The 26,776-nt window shown below is 46.3% G+C and overlaps 1 protein-coding gene and 1 long non-coding RNA gene across 5 annotated transcripts in view; one reads left to right on the plus strand and one right to left on the minus strand.

Moving 5' to 3' along the window:
- LOC142019729 (uncharacterized) overlaps positions 1–9,496 on the minus strand; it is a 36,032-nt gene extending 26,536 nt beyond the window's left edge. For both annotated transcript variants that reach the window (XR_012647170.1, XR_012647171.1), the window contains exon 1: positions 9,239–9,496. This is a non-coding gene — a long non-coding RNA (uncharacterized LOC142019729). The remainder of the gene's footprint in view (positions 1–9,238) is intronic.
- A 102-nt stretch (positions 9,497–9,598) lies between these two features.
- VPS13C (vacuolar protein sorting 13 homolog C) overlaps positions 9,599–26,776 on the plus strand; it is a 262,583-nt gene continuing 245,405 nt past the window's right edge. For all 3 annotated transcript variants that reach the window (XM_075007275.1, XM_075007277.1, XM_075007276.1), the window contains exons 1-5: positions 9,599–9,764; positions 14,665–14,708; positions 15,401–15,443; positions 16,293–16,388; positions 20,179–20,280. In XM_075007275.1, coding sequence (XP_074863376.1) covers positions 9,665–9,764; positions 14,665–14,708; positions 15,401–15,443; positions 16,293–16,388; positions 20,179–20,280 — 385 coding nt within the window. In that variant the 5' untranslated portion in view covers positions 9,599–9,664. The remainder of the gene's footprint in view (positions 9,765–14,664; positions 14,709–15,400; positions 15,444–16,292; positions 16,389–20,178; positions 20,281–26,776) is intronic.

A 26,776-nucleotide genomic window follows, 5' to 3' on the forward strand; every position in this document is an offset into this window, starting at 1 on the left:
GCAGCCTACTAAGGGATAACCCAGGTGCACTGCATCTGGGCTGCTTATTGTCCATCCCAACATAGAGAATGATGGCCTACTACAGCTGTTAGCTACTCTATAGCTCAAGAGTTAACTCTTGAGCCATGTTGGTGAATTACATGGTGTCTGTCAATAAAACTCCATGTGATGGAATATGTTTTTTCAGTTTTTTTTTTAAATCTAGCGAATTATCCACAAAAAGCCCTGACCCTAAGAGGTTTTGTAAGGCCCACATTCATTTGTGGTTCTTCCTCACTTCCAAATTGTTCATATGTACCTTAAGCTGACCAATAATGATAAATATAGGGATCACTGAGATATGTATATTTTTAAAAAAAATCAAATGTCCGTAATAGGACCTGACCAGTTTTCAGCTTGGTTACAATGCATCTTTCTCCCATCCTTCATCTTTTTCCTTATTTTTAAAGCTGTCGGTGCCTTGGAGCAGGGCTGGTTCCCTTTAGTATGTTTGAAGACACAAAGAGAGTTAATGTAATATAAATGACAGTTAAGGGATGACAGAGTGGTTGGTTTAGAGTACCTGAAGTGCAGCTCAGGCCTGACCATATAGGACTATATGAACAAGGAGTAGTTGCGCCACCTGCAGTCATAACAATCTGCTGTTCTGTGTCCCAGTTGAAATGTGTGTAGAATTCCTGATGGAAGATGAATTCTCATTTTCCACAAAAGCTGCTGTATACGGCAGGGACGGGGAATCTTTTTTTGGGTTGAGGACCAGTGACATGTAGAGCAGGAGTGAGCAAACTTTTCACAACAGGCCCCACTTTTTGTCCCTGCAATTAGGGCCCCCACAACCTGTCTAATGTCATCCAAATCAAAGGAAATTTTGGTTATGTTCACATGTAAAAAACAACCCTTTCAACACTTGTAAGAAAAGACAATTGTAGAATGTAAAAACTTTATTACTCAGTATATATAAATGTGAATACACAGACATACTAGCAGTAACGTATTTCAACATTTTAAATAAGATGGAAGAGCCTGAGACCCAGCAACTGATCATGCTGTACCCTCCTTATGAAATTTCACACCCTCCTGAAGGGGCCTGCCCCCGCCCCCCAGCTTTCTTTACCCCGATATAGACAAATGAGTTGGAGGCCACAGACATCAGAAGACCAAAAAAAAAATCCCACTTCACTGATGTGGTCCTCAACTGTATGGGAGCCAGAGCTATGGTTGCTGGGTGGGAGAGAAGGAGGGTGCAGGAGCAGGCTGGGAACAGGGAGGGTCTGGGGAGGAAGGAGGGTGCAGGAGTGGGCTAAGGGTGGGTAATGTGGGTGGGAGTGGGATGCAGGACTGGGCTGTGGTTGTGGGGTGTAGGAGAGGGGTGTGAGTCTGGGACAGAGGAGGTGCAGGAACAGGCTGGGCGTGTGGGTCTAGGTGAGAGGAAGGGAATGGGAGGGTTTGGGGTGTTGGATCTGGAAGGAAGAAGTCAGGGTGGGGATGAGGGGACTAGGAGGGATGGGGCAAAAGCATGGTGCAGGTTGGGAGTCTGAGCAGGAGGGGAGTTTGGGCAGGAGGGAATGGAGGGCTTGGGGTACGGGGTCTGGGAAGAAGGGTGCAGGAAGGGGGTGGGAGTGGGGATCTGGATGGGAAGAGGTGCAGGGAGCTGTCTGGGGGCAGAGGGTCTGGGTTATGGGGATACACTTTGTGATGGAGTGGGGGGAGTGCATATGTGAGTCAGGCTGGATGTGAGAGGCAAGCAGAGCATCTCCCAGTGGCTAAGGATGACCCTGGGGCTACAACTGGCAGGTAACACCTCTGCCCTGAACAAAGAGGAGGGAGGAGCTGAGCTGGGTTTGAATCGGGGGGCGGCAGTTAGAGGCTAGGAAAAGGGAGAGCTAGAAGGCAGCCAGCCTGAGGAGGGGGAAAGCTACACCCCAGAGGGGCACCCCTCGGGGTCTTCTCCCCAGGACGGGTTGGAAGGACTGTCTCTGACTGCTGTACTGTCACTTCTGTGAGAAACTGGGCATCTGTTGCCTAATAAACCTCCTGTTGTACCTGCTGAGTGAGAGCCACTCCTGCCAGCGACGGGGTGCAGTGCAGGGGGACCCCTGAACCCCATCACACTGGTGTCAGCAGTGGGATACACTGCACCCATGGATGAGCTGCCAGCAGTGGCTGACTGAGCGCAAGAGAAGGAAGGAGCCTCACAAGAGCCGGAGGGGGAACAGAGCAATTCCTGCAGCTGCTGCTGGTGAGTGCATACCCCGGGAGACAGCGGGGAGATGGATTATACCTGACTCCTGAAGGCAGAGCTAGCGGGGCTGTGCAGAGAGAGGGGCCTGACCATGGGGAAGGCGACCAAGGCCCAGCTGATTGCCCAGCTGGAAGAGAATGACCGATCCGGGGGGGCAAAGCCTGTCCCGGCAGAAAGTGGCCGGTCAGCCTCGGGAAGCGTTTCAGATTCCGTGACAGGAGCGGGGGCTCGACGCCGTCAGACAGACACGGTGCCCGCCAGGTCACGCTCAGCTAGTGGTAGTCCATTGCGGGCAGAGTCCCCCGCCGCAGAGCTGCAACGGCTGGAGCTTGAGGTGAGATTAAAGGAACTGGAAGCCCAGGAACGGCAGAGGGAACATGAGCACCAGGAACGGGAAAGAGAGCGTGAGCATGAGCGCCAGGAACGGGAAAGAGAGCGTGAGCACGAGCGCCAGCTACAAGAGAGACAGCGGGAGGAGAGAGAGCGAGAGCGGGAGGAGAGAGAGTGAGAGCGGGAGCATGAGCGGGCCATGGCAGAGGCAAGACGCCAAGAGGCCCCAGCTGCGGTAAGAGGGCCAGACGGCTCGGGGTGGCCAGTCACTTGGAGACGCGCGTGCTGGCCCAGTGTCAGGACCCAGGGGACATGGACGAGTTCCTTACTGCCTTTGAGCGAGCCTGTGAGTTGCACGAGGTTCCCCCAGCTGAGTGGCTCCGGCACCTCACCCCCTTGCTGGGCCAGAAGGCTGCAGCGGTTCTCAGCCAGCTGGAGGGGCTGCAGCCGGGGGACTATGAACGGTTCAAACAGACCCTGCTGCATAAGTTCAGGCTGACTCCGGAGATGTACAAGAAGTTGTTCCAGGAGGCACAGAAGAGGCCAGAGGAAACCTATGTAGATACAACCTCTTGCCTGAGGCAATACTACCAGAAATGGGTGTTCGGGATGGGAGTCCAGTCCATAGAGGATCTGATCGAGCTGGCAGTCCTGGAGCGATTCTACGAGATGTGCTCACCTGACCTGAGGGTGTGGCTCGTGGACCGGAGGCCAGGGGATTCACACAATGCAGGGAAACTGGTAGATGACTTCACAAACAGCCGGGCCAGGTTTGAAGGTGAGCCCCACAAAGAGACGGAGTCCCGGAGGGAGAGGGAGTCCCGGAGAGACCGAGAATCTCAGAGAGACCAGTTCCTGACCGTATGACAGAGGGGACCACCTCTTGGGCGAGCCCAGGAAAGAGAGGCCAGCCACCCACCCCGCAGAGAGCCAAGCAGAGCCTGGACAGAGCAGCCGGCCCGAGGGACACAACAAGACCCAGGCTGTTATCGCTGTGGGCGAAAGGGGCATAGAGCAGCCCAGTGCCCCAAGCTCCCAGACAGGTTGAGCAGGCCGGGGGGTCATGGAGTCAACTGGGTGGAGTCCCAGACACCAGAGGGGCTGGCGGCCAAGGCGGGTGGTGCTGACAGTGGGCACTCGGATTGGGCCGAGTCCGCCCCACAGACCAGCTCCTCAGGTGGACCAAATGCTCAGAGGTCAGTTTACAGAGTGGGGGCGGCACTGCCTCTGCAGAGCAAGTGTCTCAAACACCTCGAGGTAGACGGGAAAAAAGTCACAGGGTTCTGGGACACAGGCGCTGACATAATGCTGGCCCGACCCGGGGTGGTAGCACCGGGCCGCATGATACCCAATTCCCACCTGACGATAACAGGAATTGATGGGACCCCTTTCAAGGTGCCCATGGCGAGGGTGCACCTGAAATGGGGGAACAAGGAAGGCCCCAAGGAGGTGGGCGTGCACAGCCATTTGCTGGCAGATGTACTGATGGGGGGTGACCTGGAGCACTGGCCAGGTGAACGCCCTTGTGCCCTGGTCCTGACACATAGCCAAAGAAAACGAGAGGTGCGTTCCCCAGATTCAGGGGTATAGGCCCAGCCAAAGTCACCGGAGCCACAGGGGCCAACCCTGAGAGAAAGGGGGCCCCCAGAAACCAGATCTCACAGGCCAGGGGTGCTGGAGCCAGGCAGGGATGGGGAAGTAGCATCCGCCCCTGCCCCAGCCGAAGAGTTCCAGGCAGAGCAGCAGAGAGACCCCTCCTTGCAGAAGCTGAGGGAACTGGCCAGTCTCAGCCCAGCTCCACAGCTGGGGGAGGGCTGCAGGGAGAGATTCCTGTGGGAAAAGGGATTCCTGTACCGGGAATGGGCTCCCAGATGCAAAGCGGAGCCACAGAAGGTACAGAGGCAACTGGTGGTTCCCCAAAAGTACCGGTGCAGGTTGCTGTACCTAGCCCATGATATCCCACTTGCAGGACACCAGGGGATCCACCGCACCAGGAGAAGGTTGTTACAGAACTTTTTTTGGCCAGGGATCTTTGCAGCTGTCCGTCTATATTGCCTGTCCTGCGATCCCTGCCAGAGGGTGGGGAAGACCCAAGACAAGGGGAAAGCTGCCCTGAGGCCACTGCCCATCATAGAGGAGCCTTTCCAGAAAGTGGCTATGGACATAGTGGGACCCTTCAGCAAGGCAACGCGTTCGGGGAAGAAATATATTTTGGTGGTGGTAGATTTTGCCACGCGATACCCAGAAGCAGTGGCCTTGACCTCTGTCGATGCTGACACCGTGGCGGATGCACTGCTGTCCATTTTCAGCAGAGTGGGGTTCCCCAAGGAGGTCCTCACAGATCAGGGGTCCAACTTCATGTCGGCCCTGCTGCAAAGCTTGTGGGACAAGTGTGGCGTCCGGCACACCTGGGCCACAGCCTACCACCCGCAGACCAATGGGCTGGTGGAGAGGTTCAATGGGACTCTGAAGCAGATGCTGAGAACCTTCATGAATCAATACCCCCATGACTGGGACAAGTACTTACCCCACCTGCTGTTTGCATACAGGGGAGGTGCCCCAGGAATCCATGGGGTTCTCCCCGTTTGAGCTGCTGTACGGAAGGAGGGTACGGGGACCCTTGGACTTGCTCAGAGAAGAGTGGGAGGGGACGGCCTCTCCTGAAGGGGAGTCAGTGGTACAGTATGTACTGACCTTCCGGGAAAAACTCACCGAGCTCATGGGCCTGGCCAGGGAGAACCTCTCCATGGCCCAAAGGAAGCAAAAGGTCTGGTATGACCGTAACGTCAGGGCCCGAGCCTACGCCACCGGGGACCAAGTGATGGTCCTTGTACCTGTGCGGCAGAACAAGCTGCAAGCGGCCTGGGATGGGCCCTTCAAGGTTGTCAAACAGCTAAATGACGTGAATTATGTGGTGGAACTGTCAAACCGGGCCCACAGCCACCGGGTCTATCATGTGAACATGATGAAACCTTACTGGGACAGAGAGAACTTGGTGCTGGCCGTGTGCAGACACTGGGAGGGGCAGGGGGATGATCCCTTGGTGGATTTGCTCACAGGGACTGGAGCCGGCTCCTTGCTGGAGTCTATTCCCCTCTCAGACCAGCTGACCTCTGCCCAGCAGACGGAGATCAAGGAGGTGCTGCATTCACACCAACAGCTGTTCTCGGGCAGACACGGACGCAGTGACCTAGCTATCCACCGAATAGAGACAGGCACCCACGCCCCTATCAAGTGTGTGCCATTCAGAGCCACAGGGAGGACGGCTCAGGACATAGAGCGGGAGGTTAAAGACATGCTGGCTCTGGGGGTGATCCAACCCTCCTCCAGCCCCTGGGCCTGTCCTGTGGTGTTAGTCCCTAAAAAAGATGGGTCTGTTTGGTTTTGTGTGGACTATCGCAAGCTTAACGCCATCACTGTATTGGACGCCTACCCCATGCCCAGGCCTGATGACCTTTTAGACAAGCTGGGGGGAGCCCGTTACCTCACCACCATAGACCTCACCAAGGGGTACTGGCAAGTGCCATTAGACCAAGATGCCAGGCTCAAGTCGGCTTTCATCACCCCTGTGGGGCTCTATGAGTTTCTGGTCCTGCCCTTTGGCCTCAAGGGGGTACCTGCTACCTTCCAGCGTCTGGTGGACCAGCTACTGAAAGGGATGGAGAGCTTTGCCCTGGCTTACATGGACGACATTTGCATCTTCAGCCAGATGTGGGAGGACCATGTGTCCCAGGTCAAGCAGGTGCTGGACCGACTCCAGAAGGCTGGGCTGACTATCAAGGCAGGGAAGTGCAAGGTGGGAATGGCTGAGGTGACCTACCTGGGCCACAAGGTGGGCAGCGGCTGCTTAAAGCCAGAGCCAGCTAAAGTGGAGGCTGTCAGAGATTGGCCAACACGCCAGACTAAGAAGCAGGTCCAGGCCTTCATTGGGATGGCGGGGTACTACCGGAGGTTTGTGCCCCACTTTAGCTCCATCGCAGCCCCACTCACGGAGCTGTGTAAAAAGGGAAAGCCTGACAAGGTGGTCTGGACCGAGCAGTGCCAAGAGGCCCTCTGCGCGCTGAAGGAGGCGCTGGTCAGGGCACCAGTGCTGGCAAATCCAGACTTCAACAAACCCTTCCTGGTGTTCACCAATGCCTCAGACGTGGGGCTGGGGGCTGTGCTAATGCAGGTGAATGACAAAGGGGAGAAACACCCCATCGTGTACCTGAGTAAGAAGCTGCTGCCCCGGGAGCAGAACTACGCAGCCATAGAGAAGGAATGTCTGGCCATGGTGTGGGCGCTGGGGAAGCTGCAGCCGTACCTGTTTGGACGGCGTTTCACCGTGTACACTGATCACTCACCCCTGACCTGGCTGCATCACATGAAAGGGGCCAAAGCCAAGCTCCTGCGGTGGAGTCTGCTCCTGCAGGACTACGACATGGAGGTGGTCCATGTGAAGGGGAACAACAACACCATAGCCGATGCCCTGTCAGGCAGGGAGGGCCCCGAACTTCCCTAGGTCACTGGCTAAGTGACCCCGCTCAGTTCGGTCTGGAAGGGGGGAGAGATGCGATGGAGTGTGGGGAGTGCATGTGTGAGTCAGGCTGGATGTGAGAGGCAAGCAGAGCATCTCCCAGTGGCTAAGGATGACCCTGGGGCTATAACTGGCAGGTAACACCTCTGCCCTGAACAAAGAGGAGGGAGGAGCTGAGCTGGTTTTTGAATCGGGGAACGGCAGTTAGAGGCTAGGGGAAGAGAGAGCTGGAAGGCAGCCAGCCTGAGGAGGGGGAAAGCTACACCCCAGAGGGGCACCCCTCGGGGTCTTCTCCCCAGAACGGGTTGGAAGGACTGTCTCTGACTGCTGTACTGTCGCTTCTGTGAGAAACTGGGCATCTGTTGCCTAATAAACGTCCTGTTGTACCTGCTGAGTGAGAGTCACTCCTGCCAGCGACAGGGTGCAGTGCAGGGGGACCCCTGAATCCCATCACACACTTACCTTTGCAGCTCTCCCTGGATGCACATGGGTCTGTGTCTCCTCCCCGCTGCTCCTAGGCACTGCCCTCTGTTGCTCTGATTGGCCAGAATTCTGGCCAGTCAGAGCAGCGATAGGTAGCCTTAGGCAGGCTGCCCTTGGCTTGGAGAACAGCAGTGACCAGCAGTGGAACCCAGAGCCACATCCTGTCCCGCAGCCTATGGACACTGATGTCCAGCAGAACTTGAGGTCTGGATCTGGACCATCACTTGCCTGATCAGGCCTGCCAGATTCTATGGAGGGGACCCCTGAGCCCCAGGGTCTGAATTCAGACAATGGTCTGGGGGATCCTCACCCCTGCTATAAGGGTATAAGAAATTTTCAGTGCTTGTAGATGGACCATATATATGGCAACCATTAGTCCAGTTTCAGGAATTCTGCTTGTTTGGTGCCTAATCTGGGCCCATGATTAAAAATTTTGCCCTAGGCATCAACCATGCAGAGCCACAGGTGTGATGTCAAAGTGTGATCTGGAACCATAAACAAAATGCTGCCGGAGGGTACCGCTACATGAGTTGGGAGATGGACCCAATCACAGTCAATCTTCTGGGGTCTGATTTCACATGCCTAATGGGGATGCGTGAAATCAAACTCTCAAAGTTTGACAGTTGACCCTGTACTCCTCATTCTTGTGAGGAGTGAGGGAGGTTGACAGGAGAGATTCTCTCGCTGAACCCCTCAGTGAGGACAGTCAGGTCAGTCAATTGTAGATACGTCAATTCCAGTTACGCAATTGCCATCGCTGGAATTGCATATGTATGATCAACTTTAAGGTCTAGTGCAGACCTGGGCTGAAATACGTTTTGTCCCATTCATACTTTTCTCCTTTAAGTTCTTGAACTGTGCACCCCACTCTGCTAGACTAGTAGGCCAGGGCTGGCCAACCCACGGCTCTCAAGCCACATGCAGCTCTTTGAGCAATTAAATGTGGCTCCTGCTCAAGAGCCTTGTGTCAGGAGTGCCGTCTGCCACTCTGTGCACATGCCCCAACGCCTGGTGGGAGAAGTGCATGGTGGCAGCTCCTGCCTTTGCAGTGGAGGAAGGCACTGAAGCATATATGATATACTTATTTGCATCTATCTATATAGATCTATAGCTCTCTATAGAGACAGACAGATACAAATAAATATATAATACGTGGCTCTTTGCACTCGATCTATGGCTCTCAGTCCCTAACTGGCTGGCTGCCCCATAGTAGGCATTAGAGGGGACAGTGAATAAGGTGACCATCCTTGAACTTTGCAGAAGGGACTTTGTCTAGTGAGTCTCATGCCTTTGGTTTAACAAGCACTGCCACTACACGGAGGCCTGAACTGCTGGAACTAACCACAGGGCAGTTGCCTGAGCACAGGTGGGCTGGGACCTCTGCAACTTTGCGCAGGAGCCTCTGCCACGGGAGCGAGGGGACAGCGGCGCTCACCTAAGGCTGGGAAGCAGACTCCTTCCTTCGCTGTGCAAGGCACTAGTGCCAAGTCTGTGCACGTGGTGCCGGTGTCACTACAGGGGCCAGCGAACCACACCCCCGGCACGGGGGTTACACAGGCTTGTCCCGCTGGAGGGGGGATGATGCTGTCCCACCCCGAGCTCAGGATGAGGGGCCCGGCGCTCTGAACCCCGCCCGCCCGGGGTCTTTCCCGCTCCCCCCCACCTACCTGTCCGGGGAGCGAGGGGCGGCACATTTCCCCGCCGGGGGACTCCCGGCCCTGCGCTCTGCCGAGGCTGCGCTGGGACGATCGCGGGGCACAAGGGCCCCGTTCGAGCTGGCCAGGGTGCGGGGCCTGTGCCCTCAGCCCGGGCGAGGGGGCGGGTAGGGGCAGTGCCGTGCGGGGGACCTGGCAGGAGAGGCGCGCACGGGCTGCGGGCTGCGCTCGCGCGAGGCTTCCCGCTCCTGAGTGACAGGGCGGCCGGGGGCTGACAGCCGATCCCACGGCGCAGTCGCGCGCGGGCCGTGGCGAGGGCCCGCCCCCTCCGCCGCCAGTCACATGACAGCGGGGCGCTGTCGGGGGCGCGCCTGGAGGTGGCTGTGTCGCGTGCCGCTCAGCTCGGCTAAGCTCGGCGGGGCTTCCGCGCGCGCCGCCATGGTGCTGGAGTCGGTGGTGGCGGACCTGCTCAACCGCTTCCTCGGCGACTACGTGGAAAACCTCAACAAGTCCCAGCTCAAGCTGGGCATCTGGGGGGGTAAGCGCGGGAGCCCCCCCCGGCGGGAATGACCTGCCGTTAGCTGCCCCTCGGCTCTGGCCGTTGAACGCGTCCCGCCGCCGTCCGGGTCCCCGCCGCTCTCAGCGCTGTCTCGGCACGAGCTGGGCCTATGGCCGGGCTGCCTTCTCCGGCGGTGGACAGCGCCGGAGTCGGGGCTCAGCCTGTCACCGGGGCGGGGGTGGGTGCAGCCGGCGCCCCCTGGCAGCCCCGAGCGCCTGGGGGGCAGCTTGGCCCCCTGGGCTCGGTTTTGCCGGTGGAGCGAGGGGCGATAGAGGCGGGTGAGTTTGAGGTGCCTGGTTTCGGACTATCCCGCCTCCTGGGTGTGGGCTGGGTACGGGTTGCAGGGAGGAGTTCACTGCTCGAGGACATGGAGGCTGTAAGTGAGAGATACGGAGCAGTCCGAGCCCGCAGGCTGCCTCCTAAGAAGCCCAAACCCCCAAAGCCAATCCTGGCCGAGGTGGTGGTTTTAGTAGTGAGCTGTTTGCTTTGAGGGGCTGGGCTGCAGCAGGAAGCCAGCTGAGAAGGACAGAGATCATTTCTAAAGCTGCAGGTCATCAGGCAAAACCAGTACTTCTTTAAATCCCCTACTTTGGGGAACATTAGCAGAACTATTTAGTGCTGGCAGAAAAAAGTGAGTTGCATTATGCATGTGTTGCAATGGGGCCGGTGCATGGGGGAGGTCTAAGCTGCTGGGTAGCTGCTGGTGTATTTGGGAAGTAGTACGATTGATATGAATTTGGTTGTATAAGATTTCAACATTTTAAAACATAACTATAATAATGTCTGAAATAACTTGCCACAGTGTCTGGAGTGGCCCTGGCTCATGACAGTGAGTGCTTTACTTCATGGCAGACAAGCCAGATAGGTAGCATGCTCCCCAAGTAGATTTCACCAAACTAAAACATTGCAGTAGTTGTGTAATGGCGTTATAGACCATTCCCTTAGATATTCCAGTCCATGTTATTGTCCACATCACAACAAAAATTATAAAATATTCCACATACCCCCAGTACCAAGAGACCAGCCCCTTACCCAGGCTGATTTGCATCCTAGATCTTTCTCAGTGCAGTATAGCCAATATGATAGTACAGTAAATCCTTGAATTATGCAGGGGTTGCATTCCTTTCCTGCAAGCCCCGCCTAACTCAAATTTTCGTGTAAGTGGGGTGGGGGGTGGGAAGACAGGAACCAGGCTGCAGCCTGGGTTCCCAGCTCCCCTGGGCTTGCTGGCACTGGGAAAATGACCAGCCCACCAGGGCAGGTCAGTTTCCTGGCTCCCAGCGTGTAGGGGAGCTGGGAATCAGGGGGCAGCCTGATTCCTGTCTTCCTGCAGTTGTGGGACTTGAGAAACTGACCAATCATGTGCTGGTCAGTTTCCTGCATCCTGCAAGCAGTGGGGAGATGGGAACTAAGTGGCAGCTTGGTTGCCAGCTCTGCACTGCTTGTGGGTCTTGGGAAACTGACTAGCTCATGGCTCATCCCAGTTCCCACCATCTCAGGGCAGCTGGGAACCAGGGGCAGCCTGGTTCCCAGCTCCCCTCCATTCCTTGGAGCAAGGAAACTGACCAGCGCACCTGCCTACTTCTCCCTGCCTTCCCTCAGCTGTGTGGCTGGGGAAGACAGGGACAAGGGGCTCTTCACTTGCTGAGCTGCCATAGGGGTAGGCAGGCTGACAGCTGCAGAGCAGCTTCAAGTTGTGCTTAACTTGTGTTAAAGTGAGTTATGTGCAACTTGAGGCTGTGTATTTTGAGGGTTCACTGTAAATTAACTGAAAGTTTATTAGTTAAAAAAAGGGAATGAGAGTTATTGAGGGGTTAAAGCAGGAAAAATATACATACAAGTGAGGCACAATATATAGCTCCAAAAGATTGCAGAATGTCTTAAACTGCCAGTTTCTCAAAAGTTATTAGGGTATTCAGAGTAACTTGCGAGACTTTCATCTTCACATTGGATTGTTCTGTGGTGTTAAAATCAAGGTGGATTGATTTAAAGCAAGGTCAGTTAAATCAAAGTGATTAAAATCATCAATTCAAATCACAGTTTAAATCACCAAGAGAAAATAATTGAGGTACATGAAGTTTCTGACTGATACTTAGTCACTCACTTCGTAAATAGTGGTACAAATCTGATTACTAAAACATGTCAACTTACAACTTAGTACAGCATTTACAGCATCTAGGAGGGTATACTTTGTGTAGTTTGTTTGGATAACTTTTTTTTTCCTTTAATTTAGGAATTACAGGTTGAACCTTTTGTAGTGCGAACTTTCTGGTCTGGCATTGTCGGCAATTACACGGGTGCTCTGGGATGGGAGGACTCAATGGAGAAAAAGTGGTGGATTTGGGCAAGAAGTGTTGTTGGTCTAGGGAAGATGGCGATGGGAGAACTAGAGGGTTGGCACTGGCCTTGCCTGGTCCAACAAATTTTCTGGTTGTGTGCTGGTCAGGTCCTGAAGGAGGTTCATTCTGCACTGGTCAGGTCCTGAGGGAGGGAGTCATTATCTATGTCAAGTTGCAGATGCAGCAGCAGTGCATTAGAAATAGCAAGAACTAAATCTCACATACAAACACAATAGCACTTCTATTAAATTAAGTGTTACATAAATGCTTCCCTTTTGCAATTACAGCAGCCTCCTGAGCCAACCAATGGTTTTCCTCAATTTTTTAATTTTCAAATTGTATTAACTAAGAGGCAAGTCATCAAAACACTAAATTCAGTGTCCTTAAAACTTCTGCAGTTCTCTTATCTTCGCCACTTATATTATTGTTTTTATTCATAGGTGAAACAATATCTTTTGCTTTTTCAACCCCATGTCAATTTCTTAGCTTTGAATGCATAATAACAAACAATGACAATATTACCTCTGTGCGTTCAGAGGAAGCTTCTGCTTTGAAATTTTGGTTTAGCATCTCAAGGAACTCTGATTCAATGTATCCTGGTTAACGATTCCCACCAATTCAGGGGAATGACTTTGTTCGCAACTTCATCAGTAAGCATACTGATTAAATGAGTTCACTCCAGCTGTTAAATTTATTACCTCTGGCAACACTGTCATCTTCAAAAGTTAGGCATCTACTTTTATGTCTGGGGTTAAGAATATATGCAAGAAAATGAGGTGAGTTTAGTGTTTGATCCATTCACTTCTTTATTTTGTGGGCAGTTGAACTTCCTAGTGGGGTATTTCTTCAGTAAATGTTTCTTGAAGTTCCTTCCAAATTTCGACAGTCTCGGCAATTTCTCTGAATTTAGTTTCAGGCTATGGATAGTTGATTTAGATATACCGAGCACATCGTCTACATTCCTCTTTAATCCAGTGTTACGTACTTTGGATGAGATACTTCGTGGTTCCCAGCTCCTGCTGCTTGGGGGAACCTTGAAAACCGACCAGCCATGTGCTGGTCAGTTTCCTGGGTCTTGTAAGCAGTGGGGAGCTGGGAACAAGACTGCACCTTGGTTCCTGTCTCTCTGCCACTTGTGGGACCCTGGAAACTGACCAGTTCATGGCTGGTCAGTTTTTTGGCTTCCCCCCACAACCCAACCAAGTGGTAGCCTGGCTCCCAGCTGCCCTGCGCTGGTGGGAACAGGGAAACTGACCAGCCATGGGCTGCACATGGCTGGTCAGTTTCCTGGGTTCCACAATTGGTGGGGAGATGGGAAGAAGGGAGCAGCCTGGCTCTTGGCTCCCAGCCCAAAGCTAGCAGCAGTCTGGTTCCTGTCTCTCCCCCTTGACTGCACAAAAATTTGAGTTATGTATTTGAGAACTCAACCCCTGCATAACTCTATAGGTTTACTCTAGCTTTCCTTATGATGTTTCTTTTGTGTCTTGAAACTAGGCCCCGCATCGCCTCCTTACGCTACTTACCTTTCCTTTTTTATCCAGGGATTGTATAATTTCAAAATATTCCCAGATAGGAGGAGTGTCTGTTATGCGCAGAAATCATGACAGTTATTCTGTGGCAGAACTGTGGAGGGGAATATTGGAAGCTCTCTGTGTACTGAATCATATCTTCCCAGTCCACTCCACTGTTCCTTTTAATGATGCCTCCATCTTTTCCTACGTATTGTCTTTGTCTTTAAAACAGTGTTTTAACTAACTACTCTGCTTTGCTTGGCCAAGCTCCAGCACCACCTAAGTTGAGAATAATTCTTCCTTGCCTGTGTCTTTGTTTGCACATGTGACATTAGTAGGCTGCTAAACAGAAACTGAAAACCCAGAAATTTGAAGAAGCCAGATTGGTTAGGCTGGACAGACTAGAGCAATGTTTCTTAAACTTTTTGAGACCTCGAAATGCCAAACAATATTTTTTATGCAGAACACCTATGAAAGTGTTCTAAAAAATAGACCCAAATCCCTAAACAGAAACAAACAAACAAACAAAAAAAAAAGAGGTAATTTAATCAGGTATCATAGCAATGAAGAAGTAACATTGCATGTAGTTTTAATAACAGATTATGACTACCATCAGTGTATGGTATCAAAAAATGTTAGATGCTTGCAGCACACTAGCAAGTTTTTCATGGTACACCAGTATTCTGCAAAACATAATTTAAGAAACACTTGACTAGAGTCATTAATTAATTTTTATGAGACTGTGGCTATGGTTACACTGACCCAAACCACTGGCAGCAGTATGCAAATTGGTGGTCTTGAAAATGCAAATGGCCACTCATTTACATATTCACTTACTGCAGATGCTGCTGCTGGCAGAAAAAAAGCTTTGTAAACATGATTTTGCTGGTGAAACCTCCCCTTTGTCGGCAGTCTGTTATGCCTGGTTTTTAACTTCTCAGAAAAAAATGCCGCTTCCTATTTGGTAAATAATGCTGTAACCCTAATTATTTACAGGAGTATTAGTAATTTTAATCTTCTGTTTTGTAGGTAATGTGGCACTAGATAACTTGCAGATAAAAGAGAATGCACTGGTAAGCATCTAAACATAACCATTTGCTTTTTAGGTTGCTATTTCATGGGTTGCAGTGACCAAATCATATGGTATCAAACTTTCATTTTGACCTGGCAGCCCCATGGGGTAGAGAGCGGGGCAGGGGGCAGCCAGAGAGCCCAGCAGCCATGTGGCGTGCAGGGAGGGCGCAGCTGGACAGCCAGAGCTGAATTCTGCTTCCTGCTCTCCTGGAGAGCAGTGGAGGTGAAAGCAATGGACAGAATGGACACAATGGGGGCATTGTGGGATACTTCTGAAGGCCAATAAAATCAAATTATACAATGTTGTGTTTACACTAGCATTAAGTTGGCCTTGTAAATTTGAATTCGGTGTTACTACTCATGAGACAGCTGGAGTAGAAAAGTTACCCTTAGATCCCCTTAAAATCAACCTAATGATATGGGTAGTGAAGACAGGTACATTATAAAATCAACTTAACTCCCTTAGAATCAACTTAGACATAGCCTTTGATGTTGCTGTTAATACAGTCTGCCTAACTGCAAGGAATGCTTTTGCATAATGCAATATTTTCTTGCCAAATCAAAATAATTACTTGAGAATCAGGTACAAGATTGCTAGGATACAGTAATTTCTACAGCAGGATGAGTTGATTTCAAAAGTAGATGATAGCTCTGACATATAATGGGTATGCTATTACTTTTCTCCCTACAGAGTGAACTGGATGTGCCTTTTAGAGTAAAGGTTGGGCAAATAGGTAAGTAAATACTTCTACTGCACAAGCTTGTATAACCTGTTTTCATTCTGAAGAGAAAGTTTAGTGTAAGTCTTAACGATGAACTTCCTTGCTTTCAAGTTTCCTTAAACTGATCTTTCAGTGCTTCATTTCCATGACTGACTTGCTGGGTAGATGCCTTAATATGGATTCCATGTCAAGTGTTAAAATGTTACCTGAATGGCAGTAAGATCTTGTTCTAATACACCTGTGCATGTCGTTAATGAAAAATCCTTTCAGTATGGGTCTTACCAGTAGATATGTTGACTGAAGCCTGAGCATTGGTGTGCATAAGCCAAATTTGAACATCTTTTATTTTCACGTGTGTTATATTGTTCCTGGCAGTGATCACCACTGTATTAACTCTGTTGAAATAAATGCCTTGGTAACGTTTCCACCCTCTGATGTGGAAATGTCTGAACCTGAACAGAGGTCTTTAATGTTAAATTTATTTTTTTCATACGTTTTTATCACCTGAATAGTTTTTAAAGATTGTTTTAGGTGCTACAGTATTGCCCATTTGAGTAAATATCCCACCCATCCCCTTAATATATTTTTTGAAGTAGCAGCCACTGCTTACACAGCTTGAGGCGTTTGAGGCTTTGGAAAAGTGAAGGGTTTTACTTCTGAGAAGTTGTCAAACCTAGAAACGTTCATGTGCCATTGAGGTAACCAAAAGTGCTCATCTGCTAGATGCCTGATTTACTTATGGTATCAGCAACATTTTTCAGTATTTGAAATTTAGTGCAAACTAAAATAAGTTCTAGGCTTACTTATTTTTTTGCTATGCAGGTTAAGAAACTGAACATGATTGTGCTTTGATCTGTTTAGATAAGCTTACTCTGAAGATTCCTTGGAAAAACCTGTATGGCGAGGCTGTGGTTGCAACTCTAGAAGGCTTATATCTGCTCATTGTTCCTGGAACAAGTAAGTAATGCCATCAAATCGTAATGGCATAGAATAATTCACGGTGTGAGAGAACTACTCCTGTCTGAAACTATATCTATGTAGCAGCGTTATTTCAGAAGAGATTTTTCTGGAATAGCTTATTTTGAAATAGCACATCTACCCACAAATTGCATATTGAAATAGTGCACAGCTATTTTAAAATAGAGCACCCACACTTACTGGCCAGCAGGGCACCCTGGGTGGGGCTGGAGGTCCCCTATTGTCTGTCTATACAGCCCCTATTCTGAAATATCTATTTTGGATTAGGTGCTATTCCTCACAGAATGAGGTTTACAGAACTCGAAATAGGCCATCTGCTATTTTGAAATTATTTCAAAATAGAGGTTTTGCTGTGTAGACCAGTGTAGACCATGATACAATGGTGTGTTGTGAGACCTATCCAGGTGTGCCATGAAATTTTGTCACTGTTCCCTTACTGTGGCTCTTTGTAGAGTCACCATGCGGGGAATGAGAGGAGGGAAAATTGATGACCCTGTGCCAGCTGGGGCCCAAGCTGCAAGGCTGCCTGAATCCCAGCTGGCGCGGGGTTCCTCAGTTCCTACCTACCCCACCCCCTCCCGTGGTTTGGCTCTTTGCAGAGCCACCATGAGGAGAAATGCCGATTCCACAGGACCCTGTTAGTATCAGGAGGCAGCTGAAATGCTGCTGCCCGGCCCCAAGGAGCGGCCATTATTCTGTAATATCTTTGCTGTGTAGGCACCTGGATACTGTTATATGCATAAGTTCAAAAATTGAACCAAAAACTAATCCTTTTTTGTTTACCTTGTCTGTGATATTTTTCCCCCCGCAGAATGGGATCCTGTCTATGATAGTTTTTTTTTTCCATTCCAGGATTGGCTGGTTAATCAGGCTGTGGATTTAAGTTACATCTACACTAGAAACAATAAAGAGGGGCAGCTACCCCATTCTAGTGCTTCGGGTAAAGATGTCCTTATTTGATAGGAGAGAGCCTTGCCATCGGTTTAATTTTCCATGTCAGGTAGAAAAGTGGTACATATTGAACCTCTCTAATCCAGCACCCTTGGGACCTGACCTGTGCCAGACAAGAGAATTTACCAGACCATGGGAGGTCAATATTGTCTAGCAACATTACCAACAGTTCCTCTGCTTACTGAGATTTTTAGAAGACAGTTAGGGATAAATTAGAGTTAAATAACAGCATAAAACACTGAGAGCCAGGACTGGTGGCTGAAGACAAAGTTTGAGACCACTAGAAACTTGGCCACACCCATGATAAGTGGCTGTCTAGCTAACTGAAATCATGCTGGATTACGGATGTTACCAGATGAGTGTTCCGGATTAGAGAGGTTTAACCTGTAGCTATATCAACAAGAGAAGTTCTGTCTCCACTGGTGTCTGAGTCAGCATATCCTGAAACACCCCTAATTTATATCCACATAAATTCTAATGTAGACAAGGGTTACAAAGTCATTCTTTTACAGGAGACCTTGTCTAACTTCTTGCTTTCTTGATCTTGAATTTTTTTTCTGAGAATATGGTTAATTTCTATGAACCTTTACTACAGTAGTGATCTCATGGCACTTAAAAGTTCTGATCTTGACCAGAAGATATGTAAATTCCCATATCTTTAAATTGTGATTTAATAGAACTCATAACTTGCACTGTGTAATGTTTGCCAGCTGCACTTGAATGGAAGAACTGTACTTTTCTAAAACCATAATTGCCTCTATCGATTTCCTAAACCTCTCAGGTGTAATTTGTAAGATCAGTAAGTTTGTCAGTTCCAATATCCTTACTTTTCTCATGAAACTTCAGAAGCTGCATAATTTAGTGGGTCTGATGAATGAAGAACTCAAAGGAAACAAACAGCGTTTGAAGGGATATTGATGTATCTGATGAGAGTTTTATGTGAGTTTGCCAATTCAGCAGGCTTTTGAGTGGCACTTAAGTCAGAGTATTGAAAAGGATATGTGGACCTTATACAATCCACCAGTGATGTTGAATAGCGTAAGACCTGTGAGCCATTGAAGTGGGTGAGCAATAAGTTGTCCATGGGTTGGATGTGGTTCACCAGTTATCCCTTGGTGAGCTGCTAGATGTGTTATTTACTGTGCTTCTGCAGGTATGGCCATTCACAGTTCCCACTGACTGCAGATTGCTGATGTTAGTCAGTGGGAACTGTGGGAAGAAGTGTCCTGGTCCCAACTGCTAACACGAATGTTGCTTGAGCAATTATCAGTTTTTGATTTAAGGGTATTTACTTACTATTATTTGACATGTGATGACAGTTTTTTTTTGAATTTCAGCATCCACTGTCACTTGTTGTCTGACCTGATTCGTGGCTGGATGCTACCTCAGAATTTTGAATAGATAAACATTAGAATGTAAATAGATTAAACAAAAATTGTTTAAAACCTATAATATTGCACAAAAGGGAAAATTTATAAATAGTGCACTCAAATTCAAGGCCTTAAATGTATCATGTACTGTGAAATCAGGTCTCTCCTCGTGAAATCTGTCTTTTGCAAGCTTTTGTCCTCTACTATACTGATTTTTATGGCACTTCTCAAATTGGAGATCTAGTTGCAAGGGCATCACAAGGTTATTTTAGGAAGATAACTGTATTGCCAATCCTTCTGTTCTGCCTTGGATCTGGGCGGCTGGAGAGCAGCAGCTGTTGGCCAGACACCCAACTCTGAAGGCAGTGCCCTGCCAGCATCAGTGCAGAAGTAAGGGTGGCATTACCATATGGTAACATGCCATCCTTTCCTGTGCTACTGCTGGTGATGGCACTGCTTTCAGAGTTGGGCTTCTGGCCAGAAGCTGCTGTTATCCAGTTGGTAGCTTGGAAGGCGCTGTTGCTGCCAGCAGCAGCAGCACAGAAGTAAGAGTAGCAGTATTATCAGCAACCCCTGTACAATGACCTTTCAACCCTGCCACAGCTCCTGTCTGGGTCTGGATTCAGTAATATACAATACCATGAAATTTCAGATTTAAATAGTTGAAATCAGGAAATTTGATTTTTAAAATATGTGACTGTGAAATTGAGCATAATAGACCATGAATTTTGTGTAGGTCCCTATTTATATAAATCTAAAATGCATAAAAATTGATACCCGTCATAATATCAGAAATTGTTGTATTCCTACAAGCTTTCTCATAAGACTTGAAATGACCTATTCGGTGGCGATGGTAATTCTTGTCTTTTCAGAAGGCATTGCAAAACAGAAAATTCTGTCATGAAGGATTTTCATTACTGTAACATTTGTGTAAAATGTTAATTTAAAAGGTCCACATCTACAAGAAGGGGTCATCAGACCCATTTCGAAGAGTCCAAGAGGGAATCTGTCATGTGCCCACCCTAGTTTAATAGCTAACTAAGGCAGCTCCTGTGAAATTTATAATTTCCCTGCATAACTCTTATGGCTTGTCTAGTCCTGTTTCAGAGAGGACAGGGTCAAAGTGCATTAACAGTTAGTCCATGGCAGGATAGGATAGAGTCCTGTTTCAGCTTGCTGTGATCTAAAAATTTGCATCAACGAGCCTTAAACATCTAGCTACAGAGTAGTAATGACTCTTACAAGGTCTGCTGTTTTGGCCTTTAAACATGGTAAGAAATGGTGAGAACTTACGGTATTGTTAAGAACTAGTGGTATGTCTGGTGCAGGATATTTTGGGTAAAATATGTTAGAAACATAGTGTCTTAATGTACATTTAGTATGCCTTTATTTAATTTGTAGTTGTATTTTGAAATAACATGTAATTTCTTCTAATTTTTGTATTTTAGGTATTAAATATGATGGAGAGAAGGAAGAAAAATACTTGCAGGATAATAAGCAAAAAGAACTATCAAGAATTGAAGAAGCTCTGCAAAAAGCAGCAGAGAAAGGTATTGTATGTGTAAAACATTAATTAAAAGTTTTGGGAACTTATTACCATAGCAAAGAAATCTTATTCTTCAAAAGTGGCACACCTCGCCATTTTTATTAATTGATTGTAATTTTCATTCTTTTAAAAACAATATTTCCTGTAAAAATTAAAATGAGAGATGTAATCTTGCATGTTTGCCATCCAGTTACCTATTAAGTAATTTCCACTAGAAATGTGAGGTTGAGTATCTGATATACAATATATGCCTTGCCACAAACACTGGCAAAAATCTTGATGCAGCTCTAGAATGACAGCCTATTGGTTATCAAATACATGTTTTAGCCTTGGATGTTGATATATGAACATATAGTTTGGTAATTCTTGCAAGCTGGATTTTTTTAACGGTAAGTTAATATTAAGTGTATAGAAAACTGAAAAATGCTGTAATTTTGGTGATATAATATACTATAATAAGGAATCTTACACTTGCATAATTACAAGACACAGAAAAATGACAGTCGATAATAATTATAAAGAAATCGACATTTATTTTTGGCCTATGTTAGTAGTGTCTGTTTTATGGATAGCTGTTTGGTTTCACAGGTGGATGTTGGATGTGAAAAATCACTAGCTTAGATGGCACTTTGCCTACCACTCCACTTAAAAACTTCTTGAACAACAAATTTGGAGTGCTATCTGTCTACATCTACAGGAGAAGCATCTGTCTACAGAAGTTACTGTTGGAAGAGATGTTCTGACAACTTTTGTCTACAGATCGCATCTACGCATAAAAGTGGGTCGATCTTTTCATCCACGCTGACAAAAGGACATCCTGAGTGTCTACACAGCCTTTTTGTCTACAGTTTGTCGACAAAACACGTTTTGTGTGTAGACACTCCATGAGTGTTGTCTATAAAACCCCAGTTTTGTTCACAAATTCTCTAGTGTATACGTAGCTTGTGAGTTTAATTTGCAAAATCTTCACCCTTTTTTTTTTGTCCTTGTTTTTGTTTTTTGTGCTACTTTGAAATGTATGGTAATACATCTGTTGGGCTTTCATATATTGTGAAAAGTCCTTTTTTGTTGCATCTGTAATAATGACTGGTGGTGGTAATCATTGATAATCTTATTTATGTCCTGGCCCCCAGAATAATATGAATAAATTGAAGTAATCAGAATTACAGCTTTGACTATGCATTTAGAACAGGAGTATTGTTTTTTTTCAGGGTTTGCTTGGACTACTGAAAGAAATGTGAACTATTACATATATAATTAGTAGTTTCATAGGTTTATGAAGAGACAAAAACATTGAGATTATACGCTGTCTCTCAGAGAGACAGCCCGGAATTTGCTGTCCAGGGAAGAGAAGGCCAAGGAGACTTTATATGCCTTTGTGCCTTCCTGTTCCTGGGTTGGCCCAAGAGTTGTAGTGGCTCCAGGAGTAATTTAGGTTGGACTGGTGGCCTTTCAAAGTTAGTGTGTATCCCAAGTTGGGAAATAAGTGGCCTGTAGGCCACCGCATGTTTTTTTTCCTATGCATCTGCAGGTGTGGCTTCATGTAGCTCCTGTTGACTGCAGATTGCTATTCCTGGCTGATGGGAGCTGCAGGAAGTGGTGGCCCAACTCATGCCAGTTCTCAGCCAACAGGAGCTTCAGGAGTGGTGATCCACAGTCAACAAGAGCTGCGAGAAGCCTTATCTGCAGACACGCAGGTAAAGAACACATCTGGCAGCCTGCCAAAGACTAGCTCTGGTGAGCTGTGTCTGGCCTGCAGGCTGCTGTTGTCCACCCTGGCATAGCAGTATTTGTGCCTGAAATCGCTCCAGTGCTGTGGCCTTGTTGAATGCATCTTCTTGCCCCCAGCCTGGCTAATTTATGACATTCTGAAACTTTTGTCACAGCTTAATGGTCCAGAGTTGAGTTGTGAATCTCACAATAATGATCATTCAGAGCTATAAAGTGTACCATAGATCCAGTGAATATGTATTTAAGAACCAGTGGGAGTATATCGAGAGAAGTGACTGTTCTTGGCCATGTGTATGAAGTCATGCTTTTTGCTTTCCTTCATTCACAATCAGTGTTTTTCTTCCTGTTAGTGTACTCAGTCTCATATGGCAAAAGTAATTTGAAGTGAGAAGCCTAATACTCACTAGTAACATGTTAAGACATTGGCTTAAAAGTTGTCTTAAAATACCATGATATCTTTTAGAAGCAGTGCCTACTCATACCCTGCTTTCATGTAATAATATAGCTAACACACTCGGCCAGTTACAACACTTGTTATGTCACTTGTGAGAAATGCCATAACCCTCCATGGCACACTTCAAATGAACATGAGTTCACAGTAATGTATGTATTGGACAAGCTTTACAGGCTGGCTGTTTAAGCCTGACACTTTATTTGAAACTGAAGCTGTCTTTTTTCAAAGTGATGTGCTTGCCAAGACTGAGTCCCAACTTCCCTGTTAACACTTACTTTAAGCTGGTCTTTGTTCACCTTCATATCCTTGTGATAGTACCTGGGTGGCATTTGATAGAAGCAGCCAAACCACCAGCTATCTCACTATGTCCTCTTAAGATGTGTGGAGAGTTGGCTTGCAACCGCTCGTTAAATATTTGCATTCCTCCTGTATATGTGGATGATATTCTGCTCTCCACCACAACAGGGCACATCTGGTGGGAGTTTGTTGGTGCATCCCAGAAGTCATATAGTTAAAATTACAGTTTTGGTAATGGGGGGAGGAGAGGGAGGAAACATTCAAGTGCATTGGATATTAGATAAAGAATTAAAGAGAATGTGACTTGTGTATCATGGACAATACAAAAAACTGCCACAGCCTTTGCCCATTGAGTTTCCAGTGTTAGCTTAAAATTACTGCATATGAATTAAAAAAGCTAAGTGTTAGGTTTAAACCAATAATTTACCTGTGTAAAAAAGCGAAGTTTTTAAAAGTAATTTTGCAATATCTGTACTGATCTTCTAAATATCATGAAAGGAATATCCTTGTAATGAAATTATATGTAAATCGACTTTGAAGTTTAAAGACTTCTATTGATGTGAAATTTGAAAGTGGATTCATTTAAAAAAACCTGTATTTTTGGTTATTGCTGCCATGTGGATCAAGGCACTCATTCAGGAGACTCCATGTATGGCTTAGAGAACTTTGTTTGCAAGGATTACAAACCCGGTGCGTATGCATGGTTTATTACTTTCTTTGTTTAGGAAAAAAGATTAATTTACCAGTATCAAAAGGAGGATAAAAAGAGAGGTGATTTTTTTAATAGATCATGATTCCACATTCATAGTTCTGACTTTCTCAGAGGATTACAATAATCAAGCCAACAGATGAAAAGTATTTCCAGTACAAGTGAAAAATCTGATTTTCCTGCTGACACAACTGTTCATTTTTTTTCTTCAAGGAATGTTCAAAAACACAGAAGGCATTTGGGTATTTAAATCCCATTGTTTACAGTGGGGAATATCTCTCACCTGCTGTTGGTGCCTTTAAAAATTTCCCTATCAATTGTCATTGCACTGTATTCTAACCGTGTGGGCTAAACTGCATTACTGCCTTAATAGTGCAACTAGTTTTCTTTCTGGAGGTGGCCACTAATAGGCTGGGTCCTGAGGTGCTCTAAACAGGGCATACAAAGCTAATGAAACTGTTGATTTGCACCAGTTGAGCGGCTGGTCCCATGTTTGTGCAGTGTAAGACGGTATGATCCCTTTGTGTTCTCTTGTAGCCTGACAGGTAGCTAGATGTGACGTTTGATTTAATTCAGAAAAGTTCCCATGTTCAGTTGAACTTCTCAGAGTTAGTTTTGTGTTTTTAATATAATCTGTTCTTCTTTTTTCTCATTACCACCCCAAATAAGTCAATTCTTGACCACTTAACTTTGTGGCTATTGTGTTGCGTGGCAACACTACACCGTTAGTTATATATTACATGCTTCACAAAACAGAACATAAACTTTATTAAAAAGGAATTAGGAAATATTCAGCTACCTGTATAAGAATTGTCATATTGGCTCATAAAATGGCTATTAACCAATCAGACAGGAGACTGGATGGTAGTAGGGGGCTTTGATGGTGCAGAGATGCCTGTGTTAGCCACTACAAGTTGAACCTGTCTCTTCCGTCACCCTCAGGACCTGACCAGTGCCAGAGGAGAGAATTTGCTGGAAAATGGAAAGTCACACATTAGACTACACTTCCAGTGCCTCCTGGGCTCTTAGAAGATATGTAGGGATAAATTAAAGCTAAATAACAGCACAGAGCACTGAGAGCCAGGACTGGTGACTGAACAGAGTTTGGGGGAGTGTAGGAATCTTGCCACATCCATGATAAGTGGTCATCCAGCCAACTAAAATCATGCCAGATTAGAGATGTTGCTGAATGAGAGAGTTGTGGATTAGAGAGATTCAACCTGTAGTGGCATAGCTTTTTTAATTTGGGGAGTTTATTTGTGAACTCATTCAGCAGTTCATGGTTGACTTAAATCCTAACCCCAGAGGGTATTAATCTCTGCTTTTAAAAATTCTCTTCCAGTTTAAATGTGAATGTTGACATGATGATGTATGTGCCTAATATCACTTAATATACTTCTGTCATCAGATGATAAAATGGCTAGGGTTTCCACAGGTGAACTTGACTTTGTGCTTAATAAGTAAGTAGAAACAGCTGTTTGACCTTTGCTGTACCATTGATAAATTTGAACACATAATATCTTTTTATTGGTGTCTTCCTTGGAAATAAACAGACATCTTTCTGTGCCTCTAGCTGTGATGTAAAGACATTTCTTTATTTCCGCACTTAGCAATAATATGATCAGATTGGAACATAATGCCATGCCATTAGTTTTTAGGGGCGTATTTAGTGTTTTCCGTCCTATATTTTTATGTAGCCTAGTGCTTGTGTAACAGAAATTTTAAGAGCTGTTCACAGAGCTGTCCAAACTCCTTCCATTGTACTTGACTAAAGTTGCTCTAGGACCAAGCTAGATATGAGATTATTTGCAGTTAATTGTTGTAACAATTATTATTTTACATTAGTCAATATGGAAAGTGGAGTGTTCTCCTGATCGGCTTCTGTGTATGGTAAGACTCAGTCGACAGACATTTTGTCAGGAAATTTCTTCTGACAGTGACTTCTATTGTTAGAGCACTGTAGTGTAACTGTAGCCAAAGAGTTTAGTTGTTCTACTTCTTAGATGCTATTGAATGGATTGGGAAAGAATAGAAGTCTGTAAAACACGTGAAAGAAAAAATCAACTAAGGTTGTAAATCTTTTTTAAATGTGATATGTGAATTTACAAATAAGCTTAACTATATGGAAGATTTTTATGGGTAGTATTAGGTCACTGTTGAGATGGAGAAGTAATGGACAAATGCTTAAACTCAATTTAAAATCATGAATTTTTTTTTAATGGTGTGCTACTCAACAAGTTAGGTTTTGCCAGGTGTGTAAATGTGCTTGGTATACGTTTAGGGTTGAAGCCAGCTTCCACTAGAACATCCTATGATTCAGTCTTAAGTATGGAGAGGATACGAGATCCATGCAATGGAGAGAAGTTGAACAATATAACTAAGAAATATATTTTTCAGGAGAACTAATATACTGCATGTCTTCTGAAAATGCCAGCTCCAAATAACAGAATTAAAATACATGTACATACTAATTTATTCATCTTAGCAAGAGGCTAATGTAAATCTTTCAAGTCATAGAAACGTGGCAGAACCAACTATTACAGAGCTCAAACAAACTCCTAGAAAGTCGTCATCCACTGTTCTGCCTTGGTGAAGTAATATAATTCAGTGACTAGAGTGGCAAAATTTCAACTTCAGAAATATGAGATGGAAGATGAATTTCAGTAGGTTTAAATAAATAAATAAATTTAGCTGCCAGTATTGTTTATTGAAATAGCATGTTTAAACTGGACTGTAAAGGTTTATATGCTTTCCTTCAAGCTTGCCATTCTTAAAATAACACTAAAAGCCTGGAAAAAATGTTAAGTTTATTTGATCAGAATAAGAGCAGAGATGAATGCACACTGGTCATACAATGAATAGCTCTCACTGAGACAGTTTTAACCTGTTATGAGACTCTGTGAAACAGGATTGTACTTGATGGCCTGTCCATAGGTAAATGTCTGTAATTTCCGCTCAGTGAGGTACTTGTTTTGTCTCATTACATGTTTAATGGCTCCTGTAATGTTTTAAATTAACCACGTGGTCACAGTCAATGTATATGTTATGTACATACCATGTCTGTTTTTAAGCATTAGGTTCCCCCCCCACACTCCCATCCACAAAATTTGAAATTGAATCAAAAGGAAAAAAAACATAATTAAAATTTCATTGCTTTGATTATAACTGGCATGAAAATAAGGGTCTATATCAAAACAAAAAGCAGTCAATTAGCACTTTAAAGACTAGCAAAATAGTTTATTAGGTGAGCTTTCATGGGATAGACCCACTTATGTTGAACATGATAAAGTATTTAGTTTGGGGATGATG

Source organism: Carettochelys insculpta, chromosome 12 (assembly GCF_033958435.1).
Source record: "Carettochelys insculpta isolate YL-2023 chromosome 12, ASM3395843v1, whole genome shotgun sequence".
Classification (NCBI taxonomy): domain Eukaryota; kingdom Metazoa; phylum Chordata; order Testudines; family Carettochelyidae; genus Carettochelys; species Carettochelys insculpta.